The 23713-nt window shown below is 42.1% G+C and overlaps 1 protein-coding gene and 1 pseudogene across 7 annotated transcripts in view; both read left to right on the top strand.

Annotated features, from left to right (window-relative positions):
* Window positions 1-23713, top strand: part of NPNT (nephronectin) — a 99696-nt gene that overhangs the window by 72526 nt on the left and 3457 nt on the right. For 6 of the 7 annotated variants that reach the window (XM_070372049.1, XM_005907288.3, XM_005907289.3 and 3 more), the window contains 2 exons: window positions 3711-3967; window positions 5348-7398. The exons of the other annotated variant lie outside the window; for it this stretch is intronic. In XM_070372049.1, the coding sequence (XP_070228150.1) occupies window positions 3711-3967; window positions 5348-5458 (368 nt within the window). In that variant the 3' untranslated portion in view covers window positions 5459-7398. Of the gene's footprint in view, window positions 1-3710; window positions 3968-5347; window positions 7399-23713 lie in introns of those variants that run through there. 7 annotated transcript variants of the gene reach the window in all.
* LOC138988283 (ragulator complex protein LAMTOR5 pseudogene) lies at window positions 15289-15670 on the top strand (annotated as a pseudogene).

The raw sequence follows: 23713 nt of genomic DNA, 5'->3' as shown, positions 1-23713 counted from the left end.
GTGACAAGGTGGTGTTTTGAGAATTGGACAAGGGTTGGATTCGAGCCCTGGGAGCCTCTGAACCAGAAGGGAACATCCCAGGTCATCCACGGAAATCAGAGAGCAGAGTTCTATCTTGGAAAATGGATGGGAAGTCCAAAGATGACGGAGTTGGAAGAGGTGGTTAGAAGACCAAAGATGACACAGCTTATATGTCAGGGCGTAACTGCAGGTGGGTGGTTTGTTTTGTTTTGTGTCTTAGCACATATTGGGAAATTCTGACCATATACAGATTCTAACACACTCAGATGGTAAATACTACTGAAGCTTACTTTCTGAGCCTACTTTTCTTCTAGGAAGTCCAGGTGAGGTTGTGTGTATATCACATGCTTAAGGCCAGAAAAAGACTATAAGCAATTTAATCAATCACTTTTGTGTGATTATTCTAATTACCAAACTGTTTGCTTTTTGCTTCTTTCTATCTAGATTATACCATTTGTAAGGGAACATATGTTTGGATTTCTGCAGTTATGACTGACTTTTATGTTGTGTATTTCTTATGCAAGATCCAGATTTGCAAATATTCTTAGATACTAATATCTCTAAGACAAACCTTAATTAAACAAACTTACAATTTTGAGAAATAGCTGCAAAATAAGTGCATTTATTAGCTGCTTTCCTCGTGCTGATTAGATTTTGTTATCACATTCAGTCTTGAACTTAATTGTGACTTAGTGAAATTAATCCATCCTCTAGGGAGTGTGTGCTCCTGACAGATGTGATGTTGTGCTATAGACTTGTTGCTGTGACCCTGAATACATGTCCTTTTCCTGTAGCGTCAAGACTAAACTTGGGACCCTTTTCCTGGAACCCTCTGGGAATCAAGAGTTAAGGGCAACTGACTCAGCCTGCTACTGAGAGCTACAGGGAATTCATTTAAATATAAAATTATATGCTAGCATGTATGTACAAGTATGTCTACTGTAGCATTAAGAAACATTATTTTGAAATACATTATTTTGAAAACAGGAAAAGAAAAGCTCCCTCCTAACCCTGGCTGCCAGATGCAGCCAGTTTCTTGGTTACCTTTCCAGAGAGAGATTTTTCCACACAACAGCCCCCTCTTCGGTACCTTGCTTCTTCCACTTAACGGTGTTATCTTAAGAGTTAACATGAGTGTGGACTTTGAAGCCAGGAAGCCTGGGCTGTAACCTGGCACCACCACTTACTAGCTTTGATCTTGAGCAAGTTAAGTTACTTCAGTAGTGTCTGCTAAACATATGTAAAGCATTTAAGGCAGTCCCCGGCCCAGAGTTACCATTAAAATAGTATTAGCTGTTGCTGCTGAAGATTGTTCTGTATCAGCACATACAGGGCACCCTCACTCTTGTTAATGGTGGTTACTCCATTACTCCTTAAACGTATTTAAACAGCCATCCACTGAGGGACGTTTCAGTTGTTTCCAGCCTTTGGATAGTTCAGACAATGCTGTAGTAAGTAACCTTGTCCAGATATCATTTCCTATCTGTTTGAAATTAAAATTTTATCACCTGTATATCTGGCATCTATTATTGACCAAAACCAACTTTAGATACTGTGATGCTTTAAATTGAATCCATGAAAATAAATGTAATTTTATATTTAAACCAGTATTTTGTAATCAGAAGTGAAAATATTTAATAGGGTAGTTTGTTTGGAATGCTCAATCACTTTTCCCTTACCATTCTAAAGTTGTAATAGCTCCATTTATTAAAAAGGGAAAAAATTCTTTGTGGTTAAAAAACAAAACAAAATAAAAAATTCCTAGTGGCCACAAAGTAGCCCTATACGGGGAGAGCAATTGTAACCTCATTTATAGAATTTGAAGTATCTATATAAAAGGATTATTTGACTCTTCATAGGATTCCTTGGTTTTTGTTAGCTTGTCTTGTTTGCAGGCAGTATCTGGTATGGTGATAGTATCCATTCCACAGGGACTTAAGATAATCCTTGTTTTCTTAAATATTACAGATTAACTGTAATAACCTTATATCTTTGTCTTGACCAAAATACCTGTGATGATTCAAAAAGCTGACTAACAGGGAGACATTTTAAATCCATCTAAATATTTTGGCTCAAAATATTGTTTGGATTCATTTGAGGAAGAGAGAGGTGGAAGGAGTACAAAAAATTGTGTTTGTTTTGGTGAGTCAAGTACATGACTCAGGGACTTATTTCTCTGTTGTTTTTTGCTGTATTCTTGGAACATCATTAATTCAACAAATGGCATTAAACACCTACCATGTATTAGGAATGCAACGGGGTTTAGGGGAGAAGTTGGTTACAACAAAGAGTTCATAGTCTCCTGGAGGAGGGAATTGTGGAGATACGTGATTCCCATGCTGAACAGGTATTCAAGCAGTTTTGAACTCAAACTGTTACTCAGCTACACAGTGGCTGGATGACACCTTGGGTGACTTCACCTCTCAAAACCTCAGGCTTGTCTGCAGATGCAGAAGCTAAGAGGTGTTCACCTCAAGGCTTGTTAGCAGGCTGAATGAGATGCTCCTCATGGAGCACTTGCACAGGTACACCCAGATCACCTCTTTGGGTCTTTAAAGGCCCAGAGGGGACTTGGTAGAGGAGAAGTCACTTGCAGAATAACATCCCAAACCTTGTCATGTCTTGTGCAGTTTGTGTTAAGAAATCATCTCCAATGAAATGTAAGTGGTGTTTCTACCAAAACAGATACACATGTTCAGCATTGCAACCACATTCTTCCTATGGACAAGTCAGTATTGAGACATCAGTGTGTTTTTCAGTTGGTTGCAATAAAACAGCCTGAGGGGAATGTCATTTGTACACGGACTGAGTTTCAAAATATGACTTGCAGCTTTCCCTATCCTGAGAAGCAGCACCCCCTCCCACATCACTGCTGCTCAAATCTTTCCCCCTTAGTTGCAGTTCCTCTAACAATAGGGGGAAGCAAAAGCTGTAGCCCTGAGGATCCAAGATCATCAAAGTGACCTTTCCAAAGGGAAAGATTTTATTAACATTTTGTATTCATGTATACATAATAGAAATTGTATATATTAATTGCATTGTTATGGATTTGTTTTCATATAAACATGTTTTAAACTATTTGCCTCCAAGTAATACTGATGCTCTGGGAAGAGTGGCAGGTTCCCAGAACATTTCTGCTTCTTCTTGAGGTCAGGTATGAGAACCACAGTGAACTCATTTGTAAATGATCCTTCTCCCTTGAGAGATTTTTTTTTTTAAATGGGGAGAAGCGAGAATAATCAGATCTAGTGTCCCTTTAAATCACCATCGGCTCTACTGCCAGGAAGTAGAAAATCCACCTAGAAAATTCTCCCTGGCAACTTAAGGCAACCACCACACCAGGCAGGCAGTAGATGTATGCGGATCAAGAGGTGGTGAGTGTGTGTTTGCCTGTGTGTGTCTGATCATATTCAACTGGAAATATTTATAGCATTAAGATTACTATTGCAGGCATTCTTGGCATAATCTGTGCCCCTCATGAGCAAAGGTTCTCTGTTAATAGAAAACCACAGAATTTAAGACAGTCATAGAGATAAGTCCTGTCTTCCTCCTTCAAAAGTCTGCAATTATTTACAAATGACTGGCACAGCCTGAGGCTTACCAGGACAGAAGTGAAGCGCCAGTCCCCGCCCTGGTGCCAGCAGACACCTGAGCGCATGCGCACACACGGCCCTGCTCTTCCCCTGCAGGTGGACAGTATCTGACAGTCTCAGCAGCCAAAGGCCCGCTGGGAAGGGCCGCCCGCCTGCTGCTCCCTCTCGGCCACCTCCTGCATGCAGGGGACCTGTGCCTGTCATTCAGGCACAAGGTGACGGGGCTGCACTCCGGCACGCTCCAGGTGTTTGTGAGAAAACACGGTGCCCACGGAGCAGCCCTGTGGGGAAGAAATGGTGGCCATGGCTGGAGGCAAACGCACATCACCCTGCGAGGGGCCGACATCAAGAGCGTAAGTAGACCCACCAGGGACGCAGAACCGGGGAGGTTTTCCTTTCAGAGGAGAACTCGGGGGTCTGCAGTGGAAGCCTCCTCCTCTCTTCCTGAATTCAGGCAGGAGGCTGTTGCATTTTCCAGGCGCGGTGACCCTGCCTCTTGCTTCTTTCTTTAACCCCGTGCTCCTTCATACATGTTCTTCACGGCCACCTCTGATCACCACCTCTCCCCTGACCCTGGTGAACAGCCCCTACTTTTAATGGAAAAAAAAAAAATTAGGAGTTGCAAAAGTTAAAAAAAGTTAACAAAAACTTCAAAAGGTGGGGGTTGTGGTGGACTTAACCTGCTTTTCCTTTTACTCAAACTCCTTCAAACTATGAGCACCATGAGCTACCCTAAAGTGGGTTATTTTTTAAATGTTTCTTTAAAGTCTTTTTTTCCCCCTCTTTGGCTCAGAGATCATAGTTAAGCAGCCTTGGGTGGGAACCAGAACCAGAATGTTTGGAAAGTATTATTCTATTCAGGACAGGATGTGGGGAAAGCTTCGATGGAATATATAAATTTTATCTGAAGTAATCAAGTTATAGGTGGCAATAAAAGATCTATAACACCCCACTGAAATAGTGAATGTATTTGGGAAATGTGTCGTCTTTATGGCGATACTTATAAAAATTATTAGGGGATTCTGCATCTATAACTAGATGTATAGTTTCTAGAAACTGCTTTAAAAAGAAAGGATGGAGTCCTTGAAGACAGCTTTTATCAGAGAATTGGATTTTGTTTTACTATTTTTCTGAAATTTTCTCTCAATATTTACATTGTTTGGAGATAAAAAACAGTAAGTTGTTTCACACCCTAACATAGATTTCTGTTTTAAAAGGAGCAAGGATACTCTACAGAAGATAAAATGCAGGAAAGACTTTGGTCTTTACATAAGTGACCAAGGCTGTGATTGCATCAGGGTGTTTGGTTCTGCTCCATTTTAAGCAACAAAACTTGGAAAACATCTAAGATAGGCTGCATGATTGTGATCTTTCAGATCTTTGGCTCCTAATTTCTACACCATTATATTCCATCCCACTCTTTTCTTCTGACCTTGGTAATCTTTGACAAAGTCTCTACTTCATAATCATTCCTAAATGTAACTAGTCTATTGTTTAGAATGACTTTTCAAAGAAGAACTGATTCTGGGTAAGGTGATCTGGTGAACAGTCGACTGATGACTTAAATTCCTACCAAAAGGCAAGCATCGGTGACACTGGCAACTCTGTTCTAGTCTTTCCTTCTGTTAAGCTTACTATTTAGTTTTGGGGAAAGGTTGCCTTTATTTTGGTAAATGAGCAGACATTGGACAGGAGCAGAGGAGGCTTGACCCGTGTGTGCATTCTCTCTCTAGGTCATCTTCAAAGGTGAAAAAAGGCATGGTCACACTGGGGAGATTGGATTGGATGATGTGAGCTTGAAAAAAGGCCACTGCTCTGAAGAACGTGAGCAACTCCAGAACTAGCAAAGAACCCCTGTGTTGCTCCCTCCTCTTTTTCCAGCCTTCACCTCCTGTCCTCTCCTCCCTCTTATCAGGCCTAGGAAAAGAGTGGGTCAGGAAAGTCTGGTTGGTGACCCACATCCCGCTGGCCTGCTTTTGTTGTGCAATCCCAACGAACAGTGACACCCTCCTTGAAATACAGGAGGGCATCTGTAGATGTGTCCAAAGTCATTTTTGGGTGTTAACCTTTCATGCTGAGTCTCTTAAGAAGGCCTTCGGCGTCTGTGACCTATACCATCCTTCATCCTGGTTGCAAGGTGTTTCTTGTAGCAAATTATGGGAGAAGGTTTCAGAAGAAATCTGTGCAAATGGCCATTCTGTTATCTGTTCAGTGTTGTACCACAAGTAGTAGTGACTTCCCCTAAGATGTGTTGTACAGTGTGCTTGTGAAATTTGGTTTCTGCTCTCCACTCAGTATGGATAGTTCCTGAACTCTTTCACTGCCATTCTCTTTGTAAAAGAAGGGTGTATAACATATCAAGATGCATTTATTCTTGTTAACTGTATTTTTCTTCTAAAGACAATTATGTAAAGTGGGCACATAATCCCTCGTTAGTAGTATTGTGTTTTGTGTAAATGTGTTATTGGTAATAAGTAGTTACGTGTTCCTAATTGTTACAGACTCTAGTTGCAAGGGAAAGGCAGCTTGTGATCTCTTGAGTTAAAAAATACGCGGTGGAATGGCATCCAGTTCCATGACCTTATATTGGCAGCAAGAGAAAATTGGAAGAGGTGTCAGGCTGTGGTCATAGGAGGTGAATTTAATGGCATCGAGTTTGATCATTACAAAGGACAGTAGACCATTCAGTAATAGACAGGAAACTGAGGTTAACATATAAAACCCTCACTGTCTCAGGTTACGCTTGAAAACCAACAGCTTTTACTGTAACATCAAGGCTCTTTCTGGTAATCTGTAAGAAGCTTTATGAAAGTTCAGGTTGTTTTGAAGAAAAGGTTCTGTTTGTGGAAGCAGGGTGTTTGGAAGCATGGGGGAAGCTCCGTTGAATAGATTTTCATACTAATTTTAAACCAGTATAAATTTAGGCAGATCTAGATCATGACCTATGTGCTGTTGTGTCAGGAAAGGATAGGAGGCAAATCTCATGCTTTGAGGCGCTGGATGTGCTGGAATGGGTTTCAAACACACACTAGGGCCACAGGACAAGATTGGAATTCTAAGATCAATGAGCCCCGACTACATTTCCTCCCTGCAAAGTTTACTTGTAGGTTTAAAAATATACATACCGAACTTTTAAAAGGCAACTTATTCCTGAGGCTTTCGTTTCTGATTAAGTAATCAAAATATTTTCTGCTGTTTTTGCCAGGAATCACAAAGATGATTAAAGGGTTGGAAAAAAAGATCTATGATGAAAAGTTAAAGGAACTGGGATTATTCAGCATGGAGAAGAGAAGACTGAGGGGCAAACCATTGCTGGTTTTCAAGTATATAAAGGGTTGGTACAGAGAGGATGGTGACCAGCTGTTCTCCACATGCACTAAGAATAGAACAAGAGGAAACAGGCTTAGACTGGAGTGTGAGGGAGCGTTTCCTGGCAGGGACAATTGTTAAATTAGAATCTTTTGTTTTTAAAAAAAGTGTGAATTTTTTTGAGACTTTACAAAAATTTGATAACATTCTTTTCTATTAATTTAAGATGGTTAAAAGTGTTCTTACCTCAAGGTAGAGTAACAGATTACAGAATCTCTCCAAAGATACCTTGATTGTATTACTATGTAATGAAAATTTCCAGGCCTAAGTAACATGGACTTAAGCTAAGGTCTAACTGAGGTATTTCCCTCTTGGCCTCCGAATAGAGAGGAATGAAAAGGGGGAAATCCACAGTACTGAGCTCATGAAAAGGTCTCTCTGTTTATGGCAAGCCTAGAAGTGTTACAAAAACAAACCCCCCCCCCAAAAAAAATAGGAAAAAATGTAAAATCTATTTATTCCAAAAGAGTATGATGGGCAGATATTTTAGTATCTCAGTGACAGCCTAATGTGGTGGTGTGTATTTTTTTTCTTAGTAAAGTTATAACCCTTTCACTTGCTTAATGGATGATATTTCAAATTTTTAGAGAGACTATAGCTAAGAACATAGCTTGAGAGAGATTTTTATCTGGTGCAATCTCCCTGCAGTGTGTGTGACAACTTAACCTGGCTACTGAAAAAGAGTGCCATGCCCAACACCACTGCCAGGACCTTTCCTTCACCTAATAGCAGGAGTTTCTCTCATCAATTGGAATCTCCAGGCCCCACAAAATGGTATTGTTTTTGGAACAATAGGACTGTAGAATCTTTCATCATTTAACTTGGTGGAGGCAGGGCTGGAGGGGGAATATAAATCAGTAAGCCTTTGAGTTAGGGGCCAGGAAATACAGCTTTAGATCCATTTTTAATGATTCATTTCCTTTTTGGTCATATAACTGCACAACGGGAGATGAAAGGGGAAAATAGAAAATTTGACTTTTAGGTGCCAATAGTACATTGCACTACACTGATCGAAGAAGTTATCCAAAGTACTGTATAACATCTTGTTTATTATTTAATGTTTTCTAAAAGTGAAAAATGTTAGTGGTTTTCCAAACAGCCAAATAAAAATAATTCTTTGTAAATAAAAACACTGTTAATAATACCAATCGTCTCTTTGAGTTTCTTTTTTTTTTTTTTTTACCTGGAAGAATTATCAAGGTAGTTTGAGTTTTCACAGAAGCCATCTATAGTAGAACCACTTTAATACCAGGAATATTGGGAACAAAGATGATAAAATATTGCCATTATCAGTAAACAGAGGATGTCGCAGTCATCAGCGATTGCAGCCCTCCAACCTGAGCTGGTGAGCCCTGAGAAACAGAGCTGAGAAAGGAAAGAATACCTACCATCTAGCAGCCATTAGCCTGCAGCCACTCCCTATGGTGAGCCCTGAGGAAACTCAGGATGTGAAAACACAGGATACTAGCCCCAGGGAAGTGAAATGAAGTGAAGTGGAAAGTTGCTCAGTCGTGTCTGACTCTTTGCGATCACATGGACCATACAGTTCATGGAATTCTCCAGGCCAGAATACTGGAGTGGGTATCCTTTCCCTTCTCCAGGGGATCTTCCCAACCCAGGGATCGAAGCCCCAGGGAGCTGAGTTGCATATCAAAGAAATGATTTCACTGAGCCCAGACTCTTGCATCTTCCCATACCAAAAAAAGTGAGAAATTCCTTGAGATATCTAGTTTTCTTTAATTAACAATAATCTTGATGTTCAGACTACCTGCCCTTTAATGCAAGACTTCTATATAACCTGGCTCCTTCCCTTGCTTTCTTGGAGCAGTTCTCTCGGGATTACTTGAGATGCTGCCTCCCAGGCTTGAAGTCCTAAAAATTGCCAATGAATGAAATATAACTCTCAACTTTCAGGTTGTGAATAATTTTCTAGTTGAAAGATATTACCACATTATTATGCTTTCTGAGAAAGATCGGAAAATCACTATAACATGTCATACCTCAGCAAATTGCTTTAGTTATGTTTTCTCATGTCTCATTTACTTCTAAACATTTGTCTTAAATCTTTTTATGTAAAGGAGTATAAAGATATAAATAAGTATATATATATGAATTATGAGCCTTTTTAAAAAAACGTGTTGATTTGGTTAGTGACATTTTACTCCTATTCTAATCTTTCCTGATAGACAAATCTAAAGATTGACAATTAGTCCTACAGAATTATTATAGAGAATATGTTACTAGCTTCTTCCTTTCCAGGACTCAGAGAACCCTTAGTGGCTAGGAAGCTCAAATTTTGTATAAATATATACTTTAAGCAAAAGATAATAAAAAACTTCAGCTTCCTTATCTCAGTTTTTTCCTTATCTCAGAGATCCTTCCTAATCATTTCTAGGAGATCTGAGAAAACTGAAGTTTTCCAAATATTTTAGAAATAAAACCTCTTCCTAAAGTGTTTGAAGTTGGAAGAAGCAAATGAGTTATAAGATCTCAGAGTCACTGATTTATTTGACAGATTTTACAGCACTCACTATGTGCCTGGCTCTGAGGTACAACCCCCTTTGTGGAGTTTGAAACTAGAGAGGAAGATGGACATTTATCAGAGTCATACAAATAAATGCAAAGTTGCTGTTGTAAATACTGGTATACCTTGAAGGCTCTGAAAATGTGATGGGTTCTAGGACCTTTGGCTCACTGCTTTTCAAGCTCTAATGCACGTGTGTGTGGGAGGTGAAAGTGAAAGTCGCTCAGTCATGTCCACTCTTTGCAACCCCATGGATTATACAGTCCATGGAATTCTCCAGGCCAGAATACAAGAGTGGGTAACCTTTCCCTTCTCCAGGGGTCAAACCCAGGTCTCCCACATTGCAGGCAGATTCTTTAGCAGCTGAGCTACCAGGAAAGCCCAATCTTGTTAAAAATTCAGCTTGATTTGGGAATCTGGAGCGAGGCTTGAGATTTTACATCTCTAACCAGCTCCCAGGTGATGCTCATGTTCCTGGTGTTGGAATCAAATTTGGATTACAAGCCCTTACTGATAATACACTGGGTGGGGGGTGGGGTGGCTAGGGCCTTCATCTCTGTTAATATTCATTGTTGGATGGTATAAAGGACCATGATAGCAAGATGTATATTTACAAATATTCACTTAGTTCCAGTGTATTCTTTCCTTCAAGAAACTTCTGAGCCTCAACAAATAGAGAATATCAATTAAGTAGAGAAATATTGGGGCAGGAGGAGAAGGGACGACAGAGGATGAGATGGCTGGATGGCATCACCAACTCGATGGACATGAGTTTGGGTAAACTGCGGGAGTTGGTGATGGACAGGGAGGCCTGGCATGTGTGATTCATGGGGTCACAAAGAGTAGGACATGACTGAGTGACTGAAGTGAGGTAAATATTATTTTAAAAACGTGGATATCATAGCACAATCACTAAAATGAAAAAAAATGATCAAAATACTCAACAGCAGAATTGAGCTGGTAGAATAAATAATCAGTCAATTTGAAGATTGGTCAGTTGAGATTTTCCAATTTAAGGAAAAGAAAGATAAAGCTTAAGTAAGGATAAACAACTAGACTTGAGATCAAAAGGATATAGAAATGTTGAAAAGTTCTATAAACCAACCAGCATGCACGCATGCACTTCAGTTGTGTCTGACTTCTGTGCAACACTATGGACTGTAGCCCTCCCACTTCCTCTGTCCATGGAATTCTCCAGACAAGAATACTGGAGTGGGTTGCCATCCATTCCTTCAGGGGATCTTCCCAAACCAGGGATCGAATCCATATCTCTTACTCTCCTTCACTGGCAGGTGGGTTCTTCACCACTAGCACCATGTGGGAAGCCCAAATATCTATAGAACACTCCACTAAACACAAGAGTATATGTTTATTTCAAATGCATAGAGATGTCGACAGACATGAATTAGGCCATAAGACACTATCTTAAATGTAAAAGGCTTGAAATTATACAAAATAGGTCCTTCTACCACAGTGGATGAAATCAGAAATCAGTAACAAAGGAAAATATGACAAATTCAAAATATGTGGAAACTAAGCAATATGCTTCTAAACAATGGCTAAAAGAAGAAATCACAAGGAAATTAAGAAATATTTTGAGATTAATGAAAATATTCCAAAATTTATGGGATAAACTAAACCCTTGTTTAGAGGGAAGTTTATATTCATAAATGCCTATATTAAAAAAGAACCTTGTAAAACTACGAAGAACAAATTAAATCACAGTAAGCAAGAAGGAAAATAAAAATTAGAGCAGAAAAAAAAAGAAAAACAATATAGAAAATCAATGAAACTAAAAGTTGGTTCTTTGAAAAGGTGAATTAAAATTTATGCACATTTAGATAGAGTGAAAAAGAAAAAAAAAGACTTAAATGAACAAAATCAGGAATAAAAGAGGGGACATCATCACTGACCTTATAGAAATACAAAGGATTTTAAGGAATAAAAGAGGGGACATCATCACTGACCTTATAGAAATACAAAGGATTTTAAAGGAATACTATGAACAATTTATGTCAATGAACCCAGATGACATAGAGTCTTAGACAAAAACTATTGAAACTGCGTCAAGAACAAATAGAAACTTGAACAGACATTTCAAGTAAATGGAATGAGCTAATAATCAAAAACTTCACAACTGAAAGAAAATGCCCAAAGAGCTTCACCAAAGCAACGAAGTAAATGGAGTATTTAAGAATTAGTACTAACCAACAACAAAACTAAGTATTCGTAAATTCTATATGGAGGAGGATACACTTTCCATATATAGAATACCCACCCTATCTATCCATATAGAATATCCATATATAGAATATTTCAGAGATTGCTAAGTCATTTCAGTCGTGTCCGACTCTGTGTGACCCCATAGACGGCAGCCCACCAGGCTCCCCCGTCCCTGGGATTCTCCAGGCAAGAACACTGGAGTGGGTTGCCATTTCCTTCTCCAGTGCATGAAAGTGAAAAATGAAAGGGAAGTCGCTCAGTCGTGTCTGACCCTCAGCGACCCCATGGACTGCAGCCCACCAGGCTCCTCCATCCATGGGATTTTCCAGGCAAGAGTACTGGAGTGGGGTGCCATTGCCTTCTCCAATTTCAGAGATTACCACCATCTTAACAATATTAAGTCTTCTATGAACAAGGGATGCAACGAAGGCAGTGCTCAGGTACTGCAGTGAACACAGTAAATGGTGAAAAGATCTAAAATCCATGTTGATGTTGTTTAGTTGCTAAGTCATGTCCAACTCTTTTGCGACCCCATGGACTGTAGCCTGCCAGGCTTCTCTGTCCAAGGGATTTCCCAGACAAGAATACCAGAGTGGGTTGCCATTTCTTTCTCCAAGGAATCTTCCTTACCTAGGGATTGGACCCATGTCTCCTGTATTGACAAGCAGATTCTTTACTGCTGAGCCAGCCAAAAAAGATGCAAATTAAACTTAAAAACAGCAGGAGGAAGAAAATATATATGAATGAAAATGAAAGAGAGAAAACCCAGAGAATCAATCAAAGTAAAAATTTGTTCTTTGAAAGGATCAACAAAAATTAGAAACCGTTAACTAGACTAACAACCAAAAAAAGCTCTAAATAACTAAAATCAGGAATGAAACTGGAGTTGTTACTACTAACCTGACAAAAATAAAAATGATTATAAGAGACTGTTACGAACAATTATATGCCAGTTAGTTAACGAGTTAGTTAACAGTTAATGAGTTAGATATTCTAAATGAAAAGAACAAATTCCTACAAATTGGAAACAAACAAACAAAAGAACCCTCAAGAAAACAAAATCTCAATAGGCTTATTACAAGTAATGAAAGTGAAAGTGAAGTCGCTCAGTCTTTTCTGTTTCTTTGCAACTCCATGGACTGTAGCCTACCAGGCTTCTCTGTCCATGGGATTTTCCAGGCAAGAATACTGGAGTGGTGTGCCATTTCCTTCTCCAGGGGATCTTCCCGACCCAGGGATTGAACCTGGGTCTCCTGCATTGTAGTCAGACGTTTTACCGTCTGAGCCACCAGGGAAGTCCAAAGAGACTGGAGCAGTAATCAAAACCACCCAACAAAGAAAACTCCAGGACCACCTAAATGTCTTCACTAGTAAATTCTACCAAAATTTAAAGAATTAACATCAATTCTTTTCAAACTCTACCAAGAAATAGAGGATGAGGGACAGTTCCTAACTCATTCTATGAAGCCAGCAATACTGATACAAAACTAGATAAAGATATAACAAGAAAAGAAAATACAGTTGACTCAAACAACTTGGGTTTGAACTATTGGGGCCTACTTATACGTGGATTTTTTTTCCCAATAAATACCACGGTACTACATGCCCTCAGTTTGGTTAAATCCATGGATACAGAACCACTTTATAGTGGGAGGGTCAACTGTGAAGTGATGCTCAGATTTTCAATCTCCCCAGGGGGTGAGTGCCATTAATCCCTACATTGTTCAAGTGTCAACTGTATAGATCAGTATCCTTTATAAGTACAAATATCTTCAACAAAATACTAGCAAGCTGAATCCAAAAGCACATTCCAAAGATTCTATATCATGACGGGATTTATGCCAGAAAGTCAAGGATTTATGCAAAGAAGGGAAAAGTGGTTCAAAATAAGACAATCATTTATTCAAAATTTTACTGGATGATCTAGTTAATGCAATTAGACGACAACAAGAAATAAAATGTATTGGAAAGGAAGAAGTAAAACTGGCGCCGAAAACTAGGAATTCAGAAAATCACGGTAAACTGCAGGCTTCACATGGCTGCGGCTTGAGGCCCCTAACTTACTTCTTGCTTTCTTTCTCTTGCTCTCCCCTTTGCTTTCTTTTCAAGATGATGCTAGGTGTAATCTGTCTGCTCACAGCATTATGGCCCCGCCAGCAACACTGTGGCTGGCAAGGGAATCCCTAGGCCTTGCAGATTCAAATAATGGTTGATGGACAGCTAACGCTGTCCTGTGGAACATGGTGGAAACATGATTTCTGAACCCAAGCGGTCTCACTCTCATTCTTTCACTGTCCCATCTGGAACCCTCCATTATTCTTTTCTTTCCCACTTGACTCATACAAGCAGGTCTCTTTCCACATTTTATCTCCTAGCCCTTTTAGGGAAGGAGTTTAGGATGTCATTCCTAAACTGCAGCCCCACTGTCATACCCGGTACTGTCTGTGTCAAACAGATTCCATTCTATCTTAGCTGCCAGGCAGATAGGGCAAAGGATTTGGGGTTTTCCTGCTGTCTAGTCTCTCGTTTCACTCAATCCTCAGAAATTTACTATGACAATTTCTCTCTCAGCCCTCAAGCCGTAGACCCTGTGCCATCTTCCACACTGCTGGGTGCTGCACTTAGTCACTCAGTCATGTCTGACTCTTTGTAACCTCATGGACTGTAGCCCGCCAGGCTCCTCTGTCCATGGGGATTCTCCAGGCAAGAATAGTGCAGTGGGTTGCCATGCCCTCCTCCAGGGGATCTTCGCAACCCAGGGATCAAACCCAGGTCTCCCACATTGCAGGCAGACTCTTTAACATCTGAGCCACTAGGGAAGCCCATCTTCCATAGTGCCCAGCTCCAATTTCTCCAAGGGTTCCTCTTTGCATCCACTGGACTCCCTTCACCCCAGGCCTTGGCAGCCAACACACTGCTATGGTTTATCAGGCTGACCACTACCCATAAGCCTAAATTACAAACTCTGTGGATGCTCAGTCACAAGGAGTACACCCCAGTGGGCATGCATGAGTGGGTGCTAAGTTGCTCAGTTGTGTCCAATTCTGTAGACTCCATGGACCAAAATCTGCCAGGCTCCTCTGTCCATGGGATTCTCCAGGCAAAAATACTGGAGTGGGTTACCATGCTCTTCTCCAGGGGATCTTCCTGACCCAGGGATCAAAGCCATGTCTTTTATATCTTCTGCATTGGCAGGCAGGTTCTTTACCCTACCTGGGAAGCCCACATCCCAGTGTAGGAAGACTTATAGGACATAAGCTCTCTAGACAAGGAATACCTCCTAAGGAAAGTCCTGACAACCAGTCTGCTCTAATTCCAAAGTCCTCCTCTGGGTATGCTGTGGGAGGCAACTTGCGCAATGTCAAAAGGAGGGCCAGAGATGTCTGGTCAGAAATCACTGGGAGAGTAGAGGATGCTTGAAACCCCATCAGATTTGAAGGGAATTTGGGGGACGCCCTGATATCCAGGTTACAGCTTCCTGGTAAATGTTTCTGAGACACTGGATTCCATTCTAGGAGTGCTCTCTTGTTCTCAGGTGTAGGTTACTCAACATGGGAGGAGCCCCCTCTGAGCCAGAAGAAACGCCTCTGTACATACTTATATACAGCGTGTACTTGAGAATCAGAATTTCTGACCTGACACCAGTGATGAAGAAAGGCAATGCACAGTGGGATGGAGCTACCTTAGAGCAGTACTTGGAGGACACGATGAAGAATCCATCCATTGCTGGAGCGCTAGGCACGGATTCACAATGGCTCAATCTGGGCTGCCTCAGAACCCTGTCAGATGAGCATGCTGGGGTGATATCTGTTTTAGCCCGGCAAGCAGCTAAGCTAACCTCAGACCCCACTGATATTCCTGTGGTATGTCTAGAATTAGATAATGGGGACGTTAGAAGCACGACAGCATCACACTGGCCGTGCACAAAATGGCCTCTTGATGACTCATAGTGGTTCTCCAGCATCCTGTCACAGGGACTCAGTCACACTTAATTATCTTCTAGAACTATTAGAGTTCCAGTAATTAGACCATTCATGTAATATGCACTGGGTACTTTTCTATTAATTTTAGAGTAAACTGCTTTTTGACATTCTGTGGATTGAATACTATCAATACTTATCAAATACTAGATAAAGAAAGTATCATGTTTTGAAGCAGCAGGTTTAGGTCACCTTGTATACAGAATTTTGTTATGTTTAATAAGCCTGGTTGGAGGGGGGAGAAAAGAATTGGAATTTTTTTTTTAACTGAAGGGCTAAAAAAGGAAAAACTTAAATTCTATTGTAGCTGTGCCTGGCCTTTGTGTAAGTTGGAGGATGGAGAAAAATGGCCTAAAAAATGGGTCTCTAATGTATAATATCACCCTGCAATTGTATCTCTATTGTTGCAGGATGGGAAAGTGGAGTGAGAGTCCCTATATTCAGGCTTTTGTGGTCCTTTACCAAAATCCTGCCTGATACAATTCTTATAATTTAAAGCCTGGAGGACCAGAAGACTCTCCTGACATTTTATATGATTCTCTTCTAAGCTCTCCTGTCTCTCAGAGGGAAAACCCAGCTCCTCCTTCTTCTGACAGAACCCTTACTTCTCCAGAGGCACCTACTTCTCCTGATCCCTCTGATTAGTCTGACTCCACCTTCCTAGGCTGGAAGAAGCACAAGCTGGAATCAAGATTGCCGGGAGAAATATCAACAACCTCAGATGTGCAGATGACACCACCCTTATGGCAGAAAGTGAAGAGGAACTAAAAAGCCTCTTGATGAAAGTGAAAGAGGAGAGTGAAAAAGTTGGCTTAAAGCTCAACATTCAGAAAACCAAGATCACGGCATCTGGTCCCATCACTTCATGGGAAATAGATAGGGAAACAGTGGAAACAGTGTCAGAGTTTATTTTTTAGGGCTCCAAAATCACTGCAGATGGTGATTGCAGCCATGAAATTGAAAAGACGCTTACTCCTTGGAAGGAAAGTTATGACCAACCTAGATAGCATATTAAAAAGCAGAGGCATTACTTTGCCAACAAAGGTCCATCTAGTCAAGGCTATGGTTTTTCCAGTGGTCAAGTATGGATGTGAGAGTTGGACTGTGAAGAAGGCTGAGTGCCGAAGAATTGATGCTTTTGAACTGTGGTGTTGGAGAAGACTCTTGAGAGTCCCTTGGACTGCAAGGAGATCCAACCAGTTCATTCTAAAGATCAGTCCTGGGTATTCATTGGAAGGACTGATGCTAAAGCTGAAACTCCAGTACTTTGGCCACCTCATGCGAAGAGTTGACTCACTGAAAAAGACCCTAATACTGGGAGGGATTAGGGAAGGAGGAGAATGGGACGACAGAGGATGAGATGGCTGGATGGCATCACCTACTCGATGGATGTGAGTCTGAGTGAACTCCGGGAGTTGGTGATGGACAGGGAGGCCTGGCGTGCTGCAATTCATGGGGTTGCAAAGAGTTGGACACGACTGAGTGACTGAACTGAACCACCTTCCTATGTTCCTCCATAACCTCTGTTATCCCAAGAAACAGAGACTAGTCCCTCTGGGGTAACTCTAATTGGAGTTCCTATCACTCAGGATCCTAATTTTATGCTCTCTCAAGGCAGTGGCAAATGGTGAAGGATCAGAGTACATATGCCCTTCTCTTTAACCAACTTAGCCCAATGCAGACAGGAACTGAGCCAATTTTCTGAAGACCCTAGTAAGTTTGTTGAAGGGTTTCATGCCCTCACTCCAGTTTTTGATTTATCTTGGAAGGATATTCAAGTCATTTTATCTACTTACTGTACCTCTGAGGAGGAACAGAATCTGGACAGAAGCCCAGGGGCACGCTGACCAGCTTGTTGGAGACCAACCTAGACATTATACTATGGGTGGAGATGCAGTCCTAAGCCAGGAGCCCCCTTGGAATCATAATTCCTGGGAGGGAACAGAAGCCAAGAAGCACATGAGCCAATGTGTATTAGAAGGGATGAGAAAGTGTTATCAAAAAGTCAGTTCACTATGAAAAGTTTAAAGGAGTGACCCAAGAAGAAAAGGAAAACCCAGCCCCCTTTCACAGGCAGCTTGTGGAGCCATTTAGGAAATATATATCAACATAGATCCCTCCACTTCTGAAGGTCAGTCCTTTCTGGGACACCACCTTATTAACCAGTCTGCCTCTGATATCGGAGAAGGCAATGGCACCCCACTCCAGTACTCTTGCCTGGGAAATCCCATGGATGGAGGAGCCTGGTGGGCTGCAGTCCATGGGGTCGCTAAGAGTAGGACACGACCGAGCGACTTCACTTTCACTTTTCACTTTCATGCGTTGGAGAAGGAAATGGCAGCCCACTCCAGTGTTCTTGCCTGGAGAATCCCAGGGACGGGGGAGACTCGTGGGCTGCCGTCTATGGGGTCGTATAGAGTTGGACATGACTGAAGCGACTTAGCAGTAGCAGCCCCTGATATGGGGCACAATCTGGCCCACAAATGCCCATGCCCCAACTTCTACATGTGGCCTTTGAGGTATTTAATAATTGAGACCAAGCTCAGGAGGAAAAGAGAATCCAACGTGAGAAAAGACAGGCCAGGGCTAACACACCACAGATAGCTGTTGCTGACAGCCATGCCTTGCTACCTCAGGACAATCTGAGGGGGCAAGAACGTCCAACCATCCGGCTAGAGGTAAGACCAATAAGGGGGAATGCTACAAATGCAAGTCAGCTGGCCACTGGGCCCAAGATTGCCAGAAAGAGTTCCCCGGGCCATGCCCAGCCTGCCAACAAACAGGTCATTGGAAGAGGGGCTGCCCTCAGTCCTGAAGGGGAAGCGGGGCCTCCTGCTCTCGAGATGGCCATGCTGGACGACTGAGATAGCCCAGGGATTCTGGCGGCTCCCCACAATGAGATGTCTGTCTCTATGGAGGAGCCCCGGCTAGTTCTTGCAGGGGCAGGTAAGAAAGTCTATTTTTTAATTGATACAGGAATCACTTACTGTCTTAATTTCTCACATTGACTTCTTTCCTCCAAAAACTGTACTGTGACTGGTGTTGATGGAAAGCCTCACACCCACTATCTTACTGGTCTCTCACTTGCCAGTAAGAGCAGTAGTTGATTTCACATGCTTTTCAGTTGTACTTGAATGTCCCACCCCATTACGAGGGTGAGACCTTCTGAGCTCCCTGGGGGCCACACTATGAGTAGGAGGCCCTAAGTAGCCCCTTATCTTGACTCTAAGACAGACCAGCCAGAAGAGCAAGATGTTATTCCCACCATATTCTACAAGCAGTTGACCCTCAGTTTAGGACAAAAAAATCCCTGAAAGGGCCATAAATGCCCATCCTATAAGAATTAGCCTTAGGCCAGAAACTGCCTAACCTAGCAGGAGACAATATCCTATAAAGCTGAAAGCGAAGAAGGGTTTATGACTTCTCTTGGATAAATTCTTAAGGCATGGCCTCTTGTTGCCCTGCCAGACTCTGTGCAATACTCCTATTCTGCTAGCTGTTAAGCCAAAGGGTGGTACAAGACCTTAAAGCAGTAAATGACACAATGGTCACTGTATATCCCTTTGTGGCCAATCCTTACAACATATTAAGCCAGATCTCTGAGGACGCTATATCATTTATTGTACTAGATCTCAAGAATGTCTTCTTTTTCATCCCAGTTCATTTCTCATCACAATATCTGTTTGCTCTCGACTGGACTAACCTTGACTTGGGCCAAATGCAACAATATACCCGGACGATATTGCCTCAGAGGTTTCCAGACAGCCCACACTTGTTCACCCAGGCCCTGGGAAGGGAACTAAGGGAAATACACCTAAAACGAGGTGCTATTCTATAGCATGTAGCTGATATATTAATATATAGTCCCTCCATGGATCAAAATACCATGGAAGTCCTTAATTTCCTGGGGACCTGGGGTTACAGAGTCTCTTGTACAAAAGCACAAATCTCAAAGCAACAGGTTAAATATTTGGGATTATGTTATAAACCCTGGAATTAGACAGTTATCTCCAGATAGAAAACAAGCTATGTTAGGCCTAAGCACTCTGAAGACAAAGAAACATCTCCATACATTTTTGAGCAAGGCAGGACTTTGTAGAATTTGGATTCCAGAACTCGGGCTAATAGTTAAGCCCCTATATGAAGCCACTAAAGGCCCAGATACAGAACTGTTACTTTGGAACGGAGAATAGGAAAAGATTTTTAACGATAATGAGCCCCTGTTCACAGTCTTCCCACCTTGAAAAAGCCATTCATCTTATATGTGGCTGACAAGCAGGGGACAGACGTGAAAGTCCTCATACCAAAGTTAGGGGGAGTTCCTCACCTATAGGTTACTTTTCCAAGCAACTAGACTCCATGGCCTGATGTTGGCCTGGCTGCCTCTGGACAGTAGTTGCCACCACTTTCTTAGTGGAAGAAACTAACAAACTTACCTTTGGACAGCCCCTGGAAGGCCGGACGCCTCATCAACTGTATGTACTCATCAAGTACAAGGGATGCTAGAGATAAAAGGCCACCATTGGCTAACAGGAGGCTGCATTATTAAGTGGTTTTGCTCCTTGACTCTCCAGAACTAAACCTCAAAACTTGCCACACTCTTGGGCTTCCCTGGTGGCTCAGCGGTAAAGAATCCACCTGCCAATGCAGGATACACAGATTTGATCCCTGGTCTGGGAAGATGCCACATGTCATTTAGCAGCTAATCCTGTGTGCCCCAACTATTGAGCTTGTGCTCTAGAGCCTGGGAACCACAACTACTGAGCCCATGCCCCAGACCTACTGAAGCCCATGCACTTAGAGCATGTGCTCTGCAACAAGAGTAGGCAGTGAGAAGGCTGTACACTGCAACGAAGAGTCAGCCCCGTTCTCCACAGCTATAAAAAAGCCTGTACAGCAATGAAGACCCAGAACAGCCAAAAATAAATAAATTATACATAAAAAATACTTGCCACACTCTTAACTACATTAATGCCCACCAAAATCCCATAGCTAACACATTCTTGCCTCAAAACCCTTGACCAGGTCTGTGCCCATTCAGTTCAGTAGCTCAATCATGTCTGACTCTTTGTGACCCATGGACTGCAGCACACCAGGCTTCCCTGTCCATCACCAACTCCCAGAGCCTACTCAAACTCATGTCCATCGAGTTGCTGATGCCATCCAACCATGTCATCCTCTGTCGTCCCCTTCTCCTCCTGCCTTCAATCTTTTCCAGCATCAGGGTCTTTTCCAATGAGTCAGTTCTTCCCATCAGGTGGGCACAGTATTGGAGTTTCAGCTTCATCATCAGTCCTTCCAATGAATATTCAGGACTGATTTCCTTTAGAATGGATTGATTGGATCTCTTTTCAGTCCAAGGGACTCTTGAGTGTCTTCTCCAACACCACAATTCAAAAACATCCATTATTCGGTGCTCAGCTTTCTTTATAGTCCAAATCTCACATCCATACATGACTACTGGAAAAACCATAGCCTTGACTAGATGGACTTTTGTTGGCAAAGTAATATCTCTGCTTTTTAATATGCTGTCTAGGTTAGTCATACCTTTCTCTTCCAAGGAGCAAGCGTCTTTCAATTTCATGGCTGCAATCACCATCTGCAATGATTTTGGAACCCCTCAAAATAAAGTCTCTCACTTTTTCCATTGTTTCCCCTTCTATTTGCCATGAAGTGATGGGACCGGATGCCATGATCTTAGTTTTCTGAATGTTGAGTTTTAAGCCAACATTTTCACTTACCTCTTTTTTTTTTCACTCTCCTCTTTCACTTTCATCAAGAGGGTCTTTAGTTCCTCTTCACTTTCTGCCATAAGGGTGGTGTTATCTGCCTATCTGAGGTTATTGATATTTCTCCTGGCAATCTTGATTCTAGCTTGTGCTTCATCCAGCCCAGCATTTTGCATGGTGTACTCTGCATATAGGTTAAATAAGCAGGGTGACAATATACAGCCTTGACATACTCCTTTCCTGATTTGGAACCAGTCTATTGTTCCATGTCCAGTTCTAATTGTGCCTATAGGTCTGACCTAACAGACCAGGTATAGAAATCCCTGAGGAAGAATGGTTTACTGATCACAGTAGTTTCATTAAAGATGGAGTCAGGAGGGCAGGATATGCTATAGTAAGCACTCAGAGTCATAGAAGCAAAACCTTTGCCACCTAACAAACTCAGCCCAAAAGACTGAACTGTTAGCTCTAACCTGAGCCTTAATCCTAAGGGGAGGAAATACTGTAAATATGTACACAGACTAAAAATATCCCTTCCTCTTTTTACATGCCCACACAGCTATCAAGAAAGAGGGAGACTTCTAAATGTAAGAAATTCCTCTATAAAATATGGGGTTGAGATCTTATATCTCATAGAAGCGGTTCAAAAACCAAAACAGGTAGCAGTCACTCACTGCTGCAGGCACCAAAAGGGAACTTCTCACATTTCCCGAGGAAACAACAGGGCAAATTGAGAAGCAAAGAAAGCGGCTTTGATGCCCATAAACAAAGTGGCTGTAATGCCATCCCTAACCCCTTTTAACATTATACATGGTACTTGACTTCCAAAAAGCACTGGGCACAAGACAGAGAGGGAATTAAGGGAACAGATGGGTGGTGGCACATAGATCAGAAATTGCTCATACTTCTGACCAATGGAAAATTATCAAAGCGCTCCTGGAGACAGTTACTCAAGCCTGTGCCCTTCATACCATCCATAATCCAGGAGGCAATGTCAAGCCTCTCCCTCTTGTTAACCAAGTACGGCAACATGGGACTTACCCAAGAGAAGACAAGTAGATTTCACTCAGGTGCCCTCTTTTCAGGGCTTCAAATACTGACTAGTCTTTATAGATACCTTTGCTGAATGAATAGAGGCCTTCCCTACTAGAAAAGAGAAGAGACTGAAGTGTCGAAGGTGCTCCTAAAGGAAATTATTCCTAGATTTGGGTTGCCCCATCATCTTCAGAGTAACAATACACCTTTGTTTGTAGTGAAAGTAACTCAACAATTTTTGCAGCTTTAGGAATTAGCTACCACCTCTATTCATTCTGCGGAGAAGGCAATGGCACCCCACTCCAGTACTCTTGCCTGGAAAATCCCATGGCTGGAGGAGCCTGGTGGGCTGCAGTCCATGGGGTCGCTAGAGTTGGACATGACTGAGGGACTTCACTTTCACTTTCCACTTTCATGCATTGGAGAAGGAAATGGCAACCCACTCCAGTGTTCTTGCCTGGAGAATCCCAGGGACGGGGGAGCCCGGTGGCTACCATCTATGGGGTCGCACAGAGTCGGACACGACTGAAGTGACTTAGCAGCTATTCATTCTGAAAACCTCAGTCCTCAGGAAAAGTGGACCAGGCTAATCATACTCTAAAGAAAACCTTGTACAAACTCTGTTAGGATATGCTAGAGGCATAGTATTGCCTGCTGCCAATAGCCCTTTTAAGGGTCAGGGAAGCTCCTAAAACAATGACTAAGTTAAGCCCTTTCGAAATGACATATGGAAGACCGTTCCTTACTCTGAACATGCTAGGTGATCCAGAAAACCAAGCTCATAAACCTAGCATTAGTCACTTAGTCATGTCCAACTCTTTGTGACTCCATGAACTGTAGCCTGCCAGGCTCCCCTGTCCATGGAATTCTTCAGGCAAGAATACTGGAGTGGGTAGTCATTTCCTTCTCCAGGAGACTTCCCAACCCAGGGATGGAACCCAGGTCTGCCTTGCAGGCAGATTCTTTACCATCCGAGCCACTAGGGAAGCAGTGTATTCTAGGTGTCATAAACCTAGGCTAAATCCCAAAGTCTAAATGAGAATATGGCAACAGGACTTCCCTTATGATTCAGTGGTAAAAAAAATCTTCCTGTCAATGCAGGAGACACTGTTTTGATCCCTGATCTAGGAAGATCCCACATGCCATGGAGCAACTAAGCCCATGCACCCCTGTGCTCTAGAGCCTGGGAGCTGCAACTGCTGAAGCCCTTGTACCTTAGAGCCCCTGCTCTGCAACAGG

Source organism: Bos mutus, chromosome 6 (assembly GCF_027580195.1).
Source record: "Bos mutus isolate GX-2022 chromosome 6, NWIPB_WYAK_1.1, whole genome shotgun sequence".
NCBI classification, from domain to species: Eukaryota; Metazoa; Chordata; class Mammalia; order Artiodactyla; family Bovidae; genus Bos; species Bos mutus.
This window is presented reverse-complemented; position numbering and strand designations above follow the sequence as displayed.